The sequence below is a fragment of the Balaenoptera acutorostrata genome, chromosome 7 (genome assembly GCF_949987535.1).
Source record: "Balaenoptera acutorostrata chromosome 7, mBalAcu1.1, whole genome shotgun sequence".
Taxonomy (NCBI): Eukaryota; Metazoa; Chordata; class Mammalia; order Artiodactyla; family Balaenopteridae; genus Balaenoptera; species Balaenoptera acutorostrata.
This window is the reverse complement of record NC_080070.1, coordinates 63,463,418-63,477,638: the sequence shown is the minus strand read 5'-3', so window position 1 is coordinate 63,477,638 and position 14,221 is coordinate 63,463,418. Positions and strand designations below refer to the sequence as shown.

Genomic DNA, 14,221 nt, shown 5'->3' with positions numbered 1-14,221 from the left:
TTCCGGACCAGGGCTTGAACCCCTGCACTGGCAGGTGGATTCTTAACCACTGAGCCACCAGGGAAGTCCCTAACCTCCTCCTTTAAGCCTAGGCAGTAAAAGCTCCCTGAGATGCTGGACTACTGTCCTCTGTTGTTTTCCCCAAACCCTTTGCAAATGATCTCTTGACTACAGTCTCCTTAATTACGGTACATTTGAGTGTGCCACCTGTCTCTTTCAGGGATTCTGACTTATACTGATAGGTAAGAAATGCCTGGGGGAGGGCTTCCCTGGTGGCGCAGTGGTTGAGAATCTGCCTGCTAATGCAGGGGACACGGGTTCGCGCCCTGGTCTGGGAAGATCCCACATGCCGCGGAGCAGCTGGGCCCGTGAGCCACAACTACTGAGCCTGCGCGTCTGGAGCCTGTGCCCCGCAACGGGAGGGGCCGCGATAGTGAAAGGCCCGCGCACCGCGATGAAGAGCGGTCCCCGCACCGCGATGAAGAGTGGCCCCCACTTGCCGCAACTAGAGAAAGCCCTCGCACGAACCGAAGACCCAACACAGCCAAAAATAAATAAATAAATAAATAAAGTAGCTATAAAGCTAAATTGGCACTTTCACACCTGCTGCAAAAAAAAAAAAAAAAAAAAAAAAAAAAAGAAATGCCTGGGGGAGAGTTAAATTTGAGTCACCTGAGTAGAGGTGGCAATTGGAGCCGTGGGTATAAATGTGAATATCTTGGCAGACAGTGTAGAGAAGGAATGGGCCCTGAGGAACTCAAACATGTAATGGCTTTCAGAGGAGGATAATCTTGCAAAGGAATTGGAGAAGTAGCAACCAAAGTGAGGTGAAAAATCAGGGCAGTGTGTGTCATAGAAGCAAAGGAAGCAAAGGGAAGAAAAAGAGTGTTGGTAGTCAAGATTATCAGTTGGTCCTGCAAAGTCATTGGATTTAGTGACTTATACCATCGTGAATCTGTTACATATTTTCTGTGCTCCCTCTGAATAATGATTTAAATTTTTTTACATTAACTTATCTATAATTTATTTTAGGTAAATACAGTCAAATTTGTTTTAGAACATATTTTAAGGTAAAATATTAACTACCCTTCCTTAACCATTATTCCAACATTATTTATTTTATACTTTCTCTATTACCATTATTTCCTCCAACATTCACTGTTTCTAAAAATATAAAGAGATGTTTGAGCACTTTCTACTAGATGTTTAAGAGCTTTCTATTTGACTGTATCATAGTGGTTCAATGGTTGTCGCTTTATCATTCATTTTAAAATTTATCCATTAGAACAAGTCTAACCTCTTAATTTTAATTTTCAGAATTCTATTATCAATAGCCCCATTTATTCTTCCAGATAAACTTTATATTTTTTTAACATCTTTATTGGAGTATAATTGCTTTACTATGGTGTGTTAGTTTCTGCTTTATAACAAAGTGAATCAGTTATACATACACATATGTCCCCACATCTCTTCCCTCTTGCATCTCCAGATAAACTTTAGAACCATTTTATCAATTAAAAAAAACCTCATTGTGATTTTTTCAAGACTGTGAGAGATAGATGGCCAACCAGAGTTCCTAAGGTTCAGTGTATGTAACTGTTGCCGCCGCTTAAGCCTGCCAAAGCAGTGGTACGGCTGCTGCCCTTGTATTTGCTACCTCTAGAAACATTCTTGCCAGTAGTGGCGGCAGCGGGACTCAATTACCCTCTTTTCGCACTCCCTCCAGAAGCTCTAGATGGCGTCTTCCGTGGGCAACGTGGCCGACAGCACAGAACCAACGAAACGTATGCTTTCCTTCCAAGGGTTAGCAGAGTTGACACGTCGAGAATATCAGGCAGGAGATTTTGAGGCAGCTGAGAGACACTGCATGCAGCTCTGGAGACAAGAGCCAGACAATACTGGTGTACTTTTATTACTTTCATCTATACACTTCCAGTGTCGAAGGCTGGATGGATCTGCCCACTTTAGTACTCTGGCAATTAAACAGAACCCTCTTCTGGCAGAAGCCTATTCGAATATGGGGAATGTGTACAAGGAAATCGGGCAGTTGCAGGAAGCAATTGAGCATTACCGGCATGCATTGCGTCTCAAACCAGATTTCATTGATGGTTATATTAACCTGGCAGCCGCTTTGGTAGCAGCAGGCGACATGGAAGGGGCAGTACAAGCTTATGCCTCTGCTCTTCAGTACAATCCTGATCTGTACTGTGTTTGTAGTGACCTGGGGAACCTGCTCAAAGCCCTGGGTCGCTTGGAAGAAGCCAAGGCATGTTATTTGCAAGCAATTGAGACGCAACCGAACTTTGCAGTAGCTTGGAGTAATCTTGGCTGTGTTTTCAATGCACAAGGGGAGATTTGGCTTGCAATTCATCACTTTGAAAAGGCTGTCACCCTTGACCCCAATTTTCTAGATGCTTATATCAATTTAGGAAATGTCTTCAAAGAGGCACGGATTTTTGAACGAGCTGTGGCAGCTTACCTTCGTGCCCTAAGCTTGAGTCCAAATCATGCAGTGGTACATGGCAGCCTGGCTTGTGTATACTATGAGCAAGGCCTGATAGACCTGGCAATAGACACCTACAGGCGAGCTATTGAATTGCAACCACATTTCCCTGACGCTTACTGCAACCTAGCCAACGCTCTCAAAGAGAAGGGCAGTGTTGCCGAAGCAGAAGATTGTTATAATACAGCTCTCTGGCTGTGTCCCACCCATGCAGACTCTCTGAATAACCTAGCCAATATCAAACGAGAACAGGGAAACATTGAAGAGGCAGTTCGCTTGTATCGTAAAGCATTAGAAGTCTTCCCAGAGTTTGCTGCTGCCCATTCAAATTTAGCAAGTGTATTGCAGCAGCAGGGAAAACTGCAGGAAGCTCTGATGCATTATAAGGAGGCTATTCGAATCAGTCCTACCTTTGCTGAGGCCTACTGTAATATGGGAAACACTCTAAAGGAGATGCAGGATGTTCAGGGAGCCTTGCAGTGTTATACTCATGCCATTCAGATTAACCCTGCATTTGCGGATGCCCACGGCAATCTGGCTTCCATTCACAAGGATTCAGGGAATATTCCAGAAGCAATTGCTTCTTATCGCACTGCTCTGAAGCTTAAACCTGATTTTCCTGACGCTTATTGTAATCTGGCTCATTGCCTGCAGATTGTCTGTGATTGGACAGACTATGATGAGCGCATGAAGAGGTTGGTCACCGTTGTGGCTGACCAGTTAGAGAAGAACAGGTTGCCTTCTGTGCAACCTCATCACAGCATGTTATATCTTCTTCCTCACGGCGTCAGGAAGGCTATTGCCGAGAGGCATGGGAACCTCTGCCTGGATAACATCAATGTCCTTCATAAACCACCGTATGAACATCCAAAAGACTTGAAGCTCAGTGATGGTCGACTGCGTGTAGGATACGTGAGTTCTGACTTTGGGAACCATCCTACTTCTCATCTTATGCAGTCTATTCCAGGCATGCACAATCCTGATAAATTTGAGGTATTCTGTTATGCCCTGAGCCCAGATGATGGCACAAACTTCCGAGTGAAGGTGATGGCAGAAGCCAATCATTTCATTGATCTTTCTCAGATTCCATGCCATGGAAAAGCAGCTGATCGCATCCATCAAGATGGTATACACATCCTTGTAAATATGAATGGTTATACCAGGGGTGCTCGAAATGAACTCTTTGCTCTCAGGGCAGCTCCTATTCAGGCAATGTGGCTGGGGTACCGTGGGACTAGTGGCGCGCTTTTCATGGATTATATCATCACTGATCAGGAAACTTCACCTGCTGAAGTTGCTGAGCAGTATTCTGAGAAACTGGCTTATATGCCCCATACTTTCTTTATTGGTGATCATGCTAATATGTTCCCTCACCTGAAGAAAAAAGCAGTCATCGATTTTAAGTCCAATGGGCACATTTATGACAATCGAATTGTGCTGAATGGCATCGACCTCAAAGCATTTCTTGATAGTCTACCAGATGTGAAAATTGTCAAGATGAAATGTCCTGATGGAGGAGACGACGCAGACAGCAGTAATAGAGCTCTTAATATGCCTGTCATTCCTATGAATACGATTGCAGAAGCAGTTATTGAAATGATTAACAGAGGACAAATTCAGATAACAATTAATGGATTCAGTATTAGCAATGGACTGGCAACTACCCAGATCAACAATAAGGCTGCCACTGGAGAGGAGGTTCCCCGTACCATTATTGTAACCACACGTTCTCAGTACGGGTTACCGGAAGATGCCATTGTGTACTGTAACTTTAATCAGTTATATAAAATTGACCCATCTACTTTGCAGATGTGGGCAAATATTCTGAAGCGTGTTCCCAATAGTGTACTGTGGCTGTTGCGTTTTCCAGCAGTAGGAGAACCTAATATTCAACAGTACGCACAAAATATGGGCCTTCCCCAGAACCGTATCATTTTTTCACCTGTTGCTCCTAAAGAGGAACATGTTCGGAGAGGCCAGCTGGCTGATGTCTGCTTGGACACTCCACTCTGTAATGGACACACCACAGGGATGGATGTCCTTTGGTCGGGGACACCCATGGTGACTATGCCAGGAGAGACTCTTGCTTCCCGAGTTGCAGCTTCCCAGCTCACTTGTTTAGGCTGTCTTGAGCTTATTGCTAAAAATAGACAAGAATATGAAGACATAGCTGTGAAACTGGGAACTGATCTAGAATACCTGAAGAGAATTCGTGGCAAAGTCTGGAAGCAGAGAATATCTAGCCCTCTGTTCAACACCAAACAATACACAATGGAACTAGAGCGGCTCTATCTACAGATGTGGGAGCATTATGCAGCTGGCAACAAACCTGATCACATGATTAAGCCTGTTGAAGTCACTGAGTCGGCCTAAATAATGACTGTGTGCACAGGAGAATTACCCCTGTACCTGAGCCTCAACCTTCTGGGGGAAAGCGAACTAGATACGTTACTTTGTACTTACCTGTGCAATATCATGTTGCAGATGGGTGACAGACAATGATAACAAATAGCACAGCCAGACTTGCTTCCTGCATGATCATGACAGGGAGAGACACAAGAGATGGGAAACTGCTGTTCCACAAGGAGTCTCCATAGAATTTTGCGGCAGCCAGGTGTTGCATAAGTCTGGAAGGTCTGATCTCCCTTGGTCTTCCATGGGATGGGTGGTTAGTGTGGAGGGGAGATAGAGATTGCCCAGTCTTCTGAATTAATTTTTTTTTCTTTATATTTTGGGTATTGGAGCTATTAAAAATGTTTGGTTTCAGGTATTTTTATTCATGTGAAGTGTATATGATTCTCTTGAGATAAGGTTTTAAGCTAAAATATTCCTTGTTTTAGTTTCTGAACTCTACAGATAAATGGGGACTTTGCTGGTGTAGTCTTTTTATAGGTTTTATAAACCACTTGAGCCTGTATCAGTCATTTTAGTGTCTGACATGTTTGGAACTATCAGTGCTTTGTTGGTTTATGGCTTAAATTCTTTTTCTGGTCCGTTTCCTTCTTCCCTTCCCCCCACTTTAAAAATTTTCCTGTAACTTGGCTAACAAAAAACCAAGTCTGATTCAAAACCTCCCAGAGTGTTTCTCTTAAACACATCATCTGGTGCCAAATGAAGATTCTTAGGAGTGATTTTTTTTTTAATTTTATTTATTTATTTATTTATGGCTGTGTTGGGTCTTCGTTTCTGTGCAAGGGCTTTCTCTAGTTGTGGCAAGCGGGGGCCACTCTTCATCGCGGTGCGCAGGCCTCTCACTATCGCGGCCTCTCTTGTTGCGGAGCACAGGCTCCAGACGCGCAGGCTCAGTAATTGTGGCTCACGGGCCTAGTTGCTCCGCGGCATGTGGGATCTTCCCAGACCAGGGCTCGAACCCGTGTCCCCTGCATTGGCAGGCAGATTCTCAACCACTGCGCCACCAGGGAAGCCCAGGAGTGATTATTAATTACGAAGGGCACAGTTGTGGTACTGTCACTGATGATAATAATAATGGATTTTTGGCCTAGAGTTTTGACCTATTTCACCAGTGTTTTACCGTTGACTGCCCCTCTATGCTGCTTCCAAAAGTGATAGTGTGTGATAAGATTTTTACTTTCACTTCTAAAGTTTTTTTTTTTTAAAGTGAGTCCTGTTCTTCCTTTTTCTTTCAGAAGAAATGAAATCCCAGGTAAGTACAAGTATTCAAATATTTGATCAGTAAGTCACAGTTATCTCCAGTACATTAAATAACTTTCATCAAAAAACATGTTATAGGTAAAAAGCTCTGGAGGACCAGCTATGTATATGATTATTATGTTTCAGACCTTCTAGGGTGTTATATATAATAACTTGTCTTCTGGACGTGGTCTTGAAGTCTTTATGGATTCAGCCTCAGTAGTAGCGAACTGCACTGCTACTTGGTTTGGAGTATAAATTAGCCTTTAGCCCTCCTGGAGGTTGAGTTTTTGGTATTGAAAACCATAGGAATGAAATTATTGTATTTCAACAAAGGATTGAGGGCTTGAGGCTTAAACAAGCCAACATATGAATATATGTTTTTGTTTTGCTGTACTGCACATATGCTGTCTAGTAACAGATATTTTGTCTGCTAGTAGTGTTCTAGATTCTGTCTTTCCAAAGCGCTGAGGCAGTGCACCTATTCTGTAGTTGCAGCTGATGCCTGAATGTATCCTAGCTGACAAATTATTGATTAATAAGAACTTGAATTTCTGAAAGAGTTGTACTGTTAACCAGAATCTGAGCAAGGAGTCTCAAATGTAATTCTTAGCCAGAATTACATGTTAATGAACGATTTAACAGTGTAAATCAAGGAACATCAGTGTAGGGATTTCTTTTAATTTATTTTTTACCTGCTTGAAATAATCAGTTAAAGGTTGCCAGCTTGGTTGCAGATGAAAGGACGTTTGAAGTTCACCAAACTACTTAATGTGGAATAGGATAATAGATTTCCAACGCCCTCAGGGCTGTGACCTTGCAGCCATTTTACATAGCACATCGTCCTCCTATAGGGATGAACCTTTTCCAGGCCCGAAAAGTAGCCGCTCTGGTTGAAGCTTTGCTTATTGTAACAGGCTTTTGTTTCCAGGTAACATGTCTGTGGAAGACTTAATTCTGAATAGAGATATAGATATTACTGGAAACTAATTGTTTTTTCTATTATACTCTGCTTTATCAAAAAAGTAAAACATTTACATTGTGCTACAGAAATTCAGATGTTGTCTTGCAGTCTTTAAACAATACATGAATGATTTACCCTTAAAAAAAAACACAACAACAAAAAAACTTCATTGTGATTTTGTTTGGGATTATTTTAATCCTGTAAATTAAATTGGGAAGAAGTTAAATCTTTATTATATTGCCTTTTAGCCAGAAACTTGATAGATAGATAGATAAATCCATTTATCTTCAAATCTCATTTTTAACTCTAATAAAAGTGTAGCCATTTTCTTCAAATAATATGTTAATATATTTTGTGAAGGTCGTTTCCAAATATTTTATATTTACATTCTTCTTTCTGATGTTTCTTAGATATTCTTTGCTACTCTTTCTCTGATTTTTTTTGGTATAATAGTAATATATGTTTCTGGTAGAAAAAATGAGAAGAAATCAAGAAAAAAAACCCTAAATATAATTCTAATAGTCAACACCCAGATTCCAATACAGTTAACTTTTTGGTATACTCACTAAACGCTTTTTATATTCTTATGTATGTGTATTTTTATATTTCTTATGTAAATGAGATATCATACTGTTCTGTAACTTCTTTCATCTACTATACAAGGAACATCTCATGTCAGTGTATGCACTTCATTGCTGGATGCTATTCTGTTGTACAGATGTACCTTAATTTATTTAACGAGACCTTTACTGGGGACCTTTGTTGTTGTTTCTAACTTTCCAGCATGAAATCATTCTGTGATAAAGCTCTTTTTACCTCCTCGATTCCAAAGAGCCTTGGCATTTTATTAAGTATCGGATATATACAAAAGAATATTTATAAAATAAATGTTTAAGGATAAAAAAAGTAACAATGACATGATCACTTGTGCATCTACTGTCCCATTTAAGACATAGAACATTTAAGCCCCTATGTGTCCCTCTCCAATCCCATCCTTCCTAATCATTCTATATATATGTGTGTGTGTGTGTGTGTGTGTATGCATATATACATATATATGTATATATGATTTTTGCATGCTTTTGAACTTCATATAATTGGAATTTACCATATGGGTCTTTCTGGGACGTACTTTTTCCACTTAATAACATGTTCCTGTGATGCATCCATGTTGTTGCAAATAACTACAGTTTATTCATGTTTATTTCTGTGTAGTATTCAATTATATGAATATACCAGAATTTTACTCCATTCTACTGTTGGTGAATATCTTGGTTATTTCTAGTTTTTGCTCTTACAAATATGCTACTATGAACGTCTTGTACCTATCTCCCACTACATGTGTACAAGAGTTTCTCTAGGCCAAACATCAGAGTAGAATTGCTGAGTCAAAAGGCATGCATACCTTCAACCTAATAGATAATGCAAATTATCTTCCAAAATGGTTGAAATCAATTTACTCTCCCACAAACACTGTATAAGAATTCAGTGGTTCCACATCTCTAATTCTTGGTATTCCACATTTAAAAATTTTTGTCAAGCTGATGAGATTGAAATAATATGCCACTGTGGTTTTAATTTGCATTTCCCTGATTTCAAATGAAGTTGAACATATTTTCATATGTTATTTTACCACTTGTGTTCTCTCTTCAGTGATATGCCCATTCAAATCTTTTTCCCATTTAAAATAAATTAGGTTGTAGTTTTCTGAATGGCTTATAGTTTTTATATGGTCTGGATACTAACCCTTTGTCATATGGGTATAGCAAATACCCTCTCCCAGTGTGTGGCTCATCTTTTCACTTCTGTTATGGTATATCTTGATGAACAGAAGTTCTTAATTTTAATGTAGTTGACTTTAATAGTAATTTACTTTACTCTCTGTGCTTTTCTGTCTCGCTTCAGAGATTCTTCTCATCCTTTAATTGAAAAGGGCATTTTCTTTTATTACTTTCAAAAAGTTTAAAAACTCTACCTAATTTTGAGTCTTTTAGACACCTAGAATTGATTTTTAGCATGTGGTGTGAGGTAGGGGTTCAGATACATTTTTTTCTATATGAATAACCAGTTGTCTCAGCATCAGTTATTTAAAGCTCATACTTTCTCAACTGATTTTCAGTGTCCGTTCTGATATACTTGAGAATCAACTTGCCAAGTTCCACTATCCATTCCTCAATGCCCACTAGTCAAAATAAATACTTTGTTGGGATTTTAAATGTAATAAAATAAATCTATGGATCAATTTGAAAAGCAATGACAAGTTTATAACATTGAATCTTCCTACCCATAAACATAGTATCTCTTTCCATTTATTTAAATTTCCTTTGATTTCTCTCAGTCATTTTATGATTTTCTGTATACAGGTCTTACTCATATTTTGTTAAATCTCTTCCTAGGTAATTAATATTTTTGATACTACTGTAAATGGCATCTGTCTTTTTATTACACGTTCTAATTTTTTGTTGCTGGTATATAGAAATGCATTTTTAAAATATTGACCTTATAAGTATCAATTTTACTAAAAAAAAATCTTAATTCTATTTTTATGTATAGATACTTTTGTATTTTCTATGTAAAAATCTTATCTCCTGCAGATGACTCCCTAGTTTCTGCTCTCTAATCATTATACATTGTATATAAGTTTTATACTATCTGATATTTCCAACACCTGATTGACTTTTTGTGGGTGATGTGAGTTGCTTGTTATTTTGTTGGGTCTCGCTCATGATGCTTTTCTTTTTTAATTGTGAATTCATATTTCTATGGGAATTATTTGAAGCCTAGATAGAAGGGAGTTCATTTAAAAAGGATTTGCATGTGTTTCTCATGGGTACTCATGGGTACTACTGAAGGAGGGCCACTTTAAACTAAATTCTCAGCTTGAAGGTTTTCCAGACCACCCAGGTAGTGCAACTCTGGCAACAAAACTCACACATGAGGGCTAGCTTGTACTTAGAAACTTTCAGGAAAGATTTTTCTTCTCCTTTACCAGCGCCAAATTTTAACATAAGCAAATGTCCTTCTTGTCTGCAATGGGGGCAATTTTATTTCTAGTATACCCTTTCGAGCTTTATGTAGGATTGTCTTTTATGCTGCCCTCTTTGGGCTGGACCTAGGCTTTGTCAACTATCATCCATATTTCACAAGGCTGTGAACACTGGATCTCAAGATCCCCTGATTTGTCAAAAGTCCTCAGTGCAAAGGCCATTAGCAGTGCCTGGGTCATCTCACTTGGGCCTTGCTTTGAATTCATTTTGGCCTTACTTTATTAGCAGGTCACTGATGCATTTAAAAATATATATATTTCTATATTTTATTCATTGTTTTTAGTTATTCTCAATGGGAAGTTTGTTAAGGGCATGTAGTTTGCTAAGCACCCCCCACCTCACTTCAGCTACACCTTCTCATATCCTAGATCTTTCATTTCCAATATCTATTTCACCTCTTAAATCTCAATTTCAAATATCTTCTCTATGGCCGTCATCTCCTATCTTTGGGTGCCTCTGATTTACCAGTCCCACCTTAACAATTCTCCAGCCCTATTAGGACTCCCAATTCAATCACCCCCAAATATTCACTGGCCATTTACTCAGGTTCTTCCTCTTCCATATTAGAGTCTATGCTGGGTCTCTGTGTTGCAAAATACAATAAAAATAGTGCCTTCTGTAGTTGTGCCATGCTATCGTACTGACTTTGTGTTTCATCATCATAATCACTCCTTTATACACACCCTCCATGTCTTTTTTTTTTTTTTTTTCTGCCTTCTCTCATCTGATCTGGCACAGTTATTGATTAAACCCACATTTATCTGCCTACTCTGTACCTAGTTCTGGAGGAAAACAAGCAACTAGGCTAACTGGTTTCCTTCTAAATGTATGTGGCTTCAGGATGTAGAGAAATCCTTCTGTATTTCTCTAGTCAGTTCTCTCCACCACCTTTCAAAGCAGCTTCTCTCTGCAAATCCCCAGCCTTCCCTGACCCCAACCCCCTTTCTCAGTTGATGGCTTCCCTTATTCCATTGAGACATCCTCATACACTCACCACAAAACTCCCTGCATGTTTAATAGATTCTCATCTTTTCCTCTGGTGACTTCAGATGAACTCTCCATGCTCACATCTAGGGCCATCCTGTCCACTTGTGCACAAGATCCCACCCCCTTTCTCTCCCCTCCACCCCTCACTATCAGTGGTTCTCTGTCATTCTGACTCTCCTCCTGCTCTGAGAATCAACACATCCTGTCAGATTTTTTTTTCTTAACATAAGAGACAACTTCGTCTGGGAAGATGAAGTTGATGTACTTTCCCATATTCCTCCAGCTAAGTGAAACTAAAACCCTTGGACATTACATATAAAAGAAACAGAAGAAGGCTGAAAGGTAGAGAGAGGAAGGCAGATCAGCTAGGGACTTTGAGACCTGAGGAATGACACATGGTTAGTTCCTACCTTGTTTGTTTGTTTACCTCATATATCCCAGACTTGGAGCTGAAGAAGCTAGCAACCTGCAAACGCCAACAGGCACAGACAAAAAAAAAAAAAAAAACAAACCTTCAACCAAAGCCTGCTCTGCTTAGCCAGAGAACCAGGAATAGGTCAGCCTAGTGAAATAGAAAACTTTTAGAATTATCTAAGCAGCTCTACTCCAGCCAAAAACCACAGGAAAAAAAAAACAAAACAAAACTGTGGCCCCACTCCCACCCATGCCAGCCAAGTCCTACAGGGGAGACTAGACTTCAGCCTTCCGCTAGACTGACCAAGGCACCCCAACACACCTGCCAAGGTGGTGGCAGAGAAGGATACATAGGGAGCTGGGATTTTCATCCCCACCAGGCATGAATGATACACACTCTTCTCCCTCCCCTCTCCACAGTACCAGTGGAGACCACACGGGGAGCCTGGACTTCCACCCCCACTGGCAGTAACAAGGCCTCTCTCCCCATCCCAGATGGGGTACTGCCAGAGAAGGCCTAGGGGAGCTTCAGGGCTTTTGCCACCACCCGGCGGTAACGAGGCACTTCTGCCCCTCCCATCCAGGAAGGCATCCGTGAAGGCCTAGTGAGAAGCTGGCACTCCCACACCTGCCCAGCAGTAATGAGGAGCTCACAGCTGTAAGAGAGCATAGACTTTGCCTTCTAGGTCACTGTGTAACCCCAGTGCCTGGAATGACAGGGGCTAGTTGCATGATCTCGCTCAAATCACTCATCCTTTCTGTGTCGCAATTTGTTCCTCTGTAAAATGAGAATGAAAATAATAGCATCTACCTGTAGGTTGCTGTGAGGATTAAATGAGTCGATACATATAAAGCTCCTAGAATAGAAAGTGTTAGCCATTGCTGCTGCTGCTGGCATTGTCATTATTCATTCCTTACTGATTTATGTGCCTCTTAAAATATAGCTTTAGCCGTATCCCATGAGTTTTGATTTGTAGTGTTTTCATTATTTTTATTTTCTAAATATTCTATGATTGCAATCATATTTCCCCTTTTATGCCCAAGAGATATACAGAAGGGTATTTTTGAATTTCCAAGTGGGTGGGAAATTTTTGTTTAAATGTTCCTAATTTATAGTTTTATTGTTCTGTGGTCAGAGAATGTCTGTGCACTTTGTGCTTTAGGAGATTTGTTGATGTTTTCTTTATAGTCTAGTACATGATCTATTTTAAAAAATAAGTTCTTCAATTAAAATAGTTTTTCCCCTTTTCCTCATTGTGAAGGATACATCTTATCCCTAGCATAAAAGCTGGAAACATACTTTCCAACACACCAAGCTAGACAGTTAAATGAAATAAAAGCTTCAATCATGTTGAGTTAACATGCTTTATTCCCATTCAATTTGCAGTAAGCACAGATTGCAAAGTTTCCCAGAGGGAGAGAAATGGGAGCAGGCATACTCAGACTTCAGGTGTGACTGGTTAGTTGTTCTTCTGCTGCCTCTTTTCTCCCTCTAATTTTTTCTTGTAAAGAAGGCATTTAATTCTAGTTGTAGCAGATTGTAATTTCCATAAGAGGCCACAGCAATATTTCTGACCCCACACGCTGTTCCAGGACCTTGCCACTTCCCGTCAAGAGGTGCAGTCTATTCCCTTCCCCTTGGACTGGGGTAGAACTTTATGACTGCCCCAACAAAAAGAGGATGGGGTGGATGTCATGTTGCCTGACTTCCCAGGTGGGTCATAAATGGCAATATAGCCTCTGCCTGACTGTCTTGTGATGCCCACTCTTGGAAGCCAGTCACCATGTTGTGAGGAAGCTCAAGCTACACAGAGAGGCTACTTGTAGGTGCTGAGGTCCCAGCGAGAGCCACCATCAGTCAGCAGACGTGTGAGTGAGTGAGTGAGTGAGTCTTCAGGGGATCTTAGCCCCAAGTCATCTCCACAGCCCCTGTCTGAATTGTGACCCACAGACCCAATAAGCATTATAAACAGTTGTTTTACCTCATTGATTTCTAGGGTAATTTGTTCCTCAGCTATAGTAACCATATCTCTAAGGATACAGTGACCCCAGCTAATCAGAAAATTCCAACTAGAAGGTGGGTGTTACAATGAGAAAAACATTAGACTAGGACCTGGGAGACCTAGGTCATAGGCTGGATTAACTCATAATTGACCTTAGGACCTTGAACATATCATGTAACCTTTCTGAGTCCTAACATTTGAACCTATTAGGCCCCTTCAAGTTCTACCATTACTTAAGGCCTTGATATAGAACAATATGAAAAGGTTTCATATTGGAAATACTCGATCTCTTGAGAGACTGCATATCTATATGTAATCAATGACATTCTTGGTTTTACAGTTAACTCTCACAGGGAAATCTTATTTCCCTCATTTCCAAACTATTGGAAAATTTTTCCAAAGTATTGACAGCAGAGAATAGGGTCATTTTTTATCAACCCAATTTTAGCATAAAATAAATTAGAAAGCTGGCTGGGCCTTTGCTGCAAAACGTGGGCTCCCCAGTCTCAGTTCATGGTGATATATTAACCACTGCTTTGATTCTCGACTTTTATATTGTTCAGTCATCTTTGCCTGCTATTTTGGGTGTTCTTTGTTAGTTACCAGGTGACTTGCTGCCAGAATATGCTTACAGAGATTTTACTGTCTCTCT

At 40.3% G+C, this 14,221-nt stretch overlaps 1 protein-coding gene across 1 annotated transcript; it reads left to right on the top strand.

The window, feature by feature from the left end:
• Window positions 1-1,569: 1,569 nt before the first annotated feature.
• Window positions 1,570-5,206, top strand: LOC103006643 (UDP-N-acetylglucosamine--peptide N-acetylglucosaminyltransferase 110 kDa subunit-like). The gene has a single exon (XM_057549785.1). It carries the CDS (start codon window positions 1,736-1,738, stop codon window positions 4,874-4,876), a length of 3,141 nt encoding a protein of 1,046 aa, XP_057405768.1. The 5' UTR covers window positions 1,570-1,735; the 3' UTR covers window positions 4,877-5,206.
• Window positions 5,207-14,221: the final 9,015 nt, after the last annotated feature.

Bases quoted from the DNA above. Each gene is read 5' to 3' on its own strand.
- LOC103006643 (XM_057549785.1), top strand. From the start codon at position 1,736: ATGGCGTCTTCCGTGGGCAACGTGGCCGACAGCACAGAACCAACGAAA.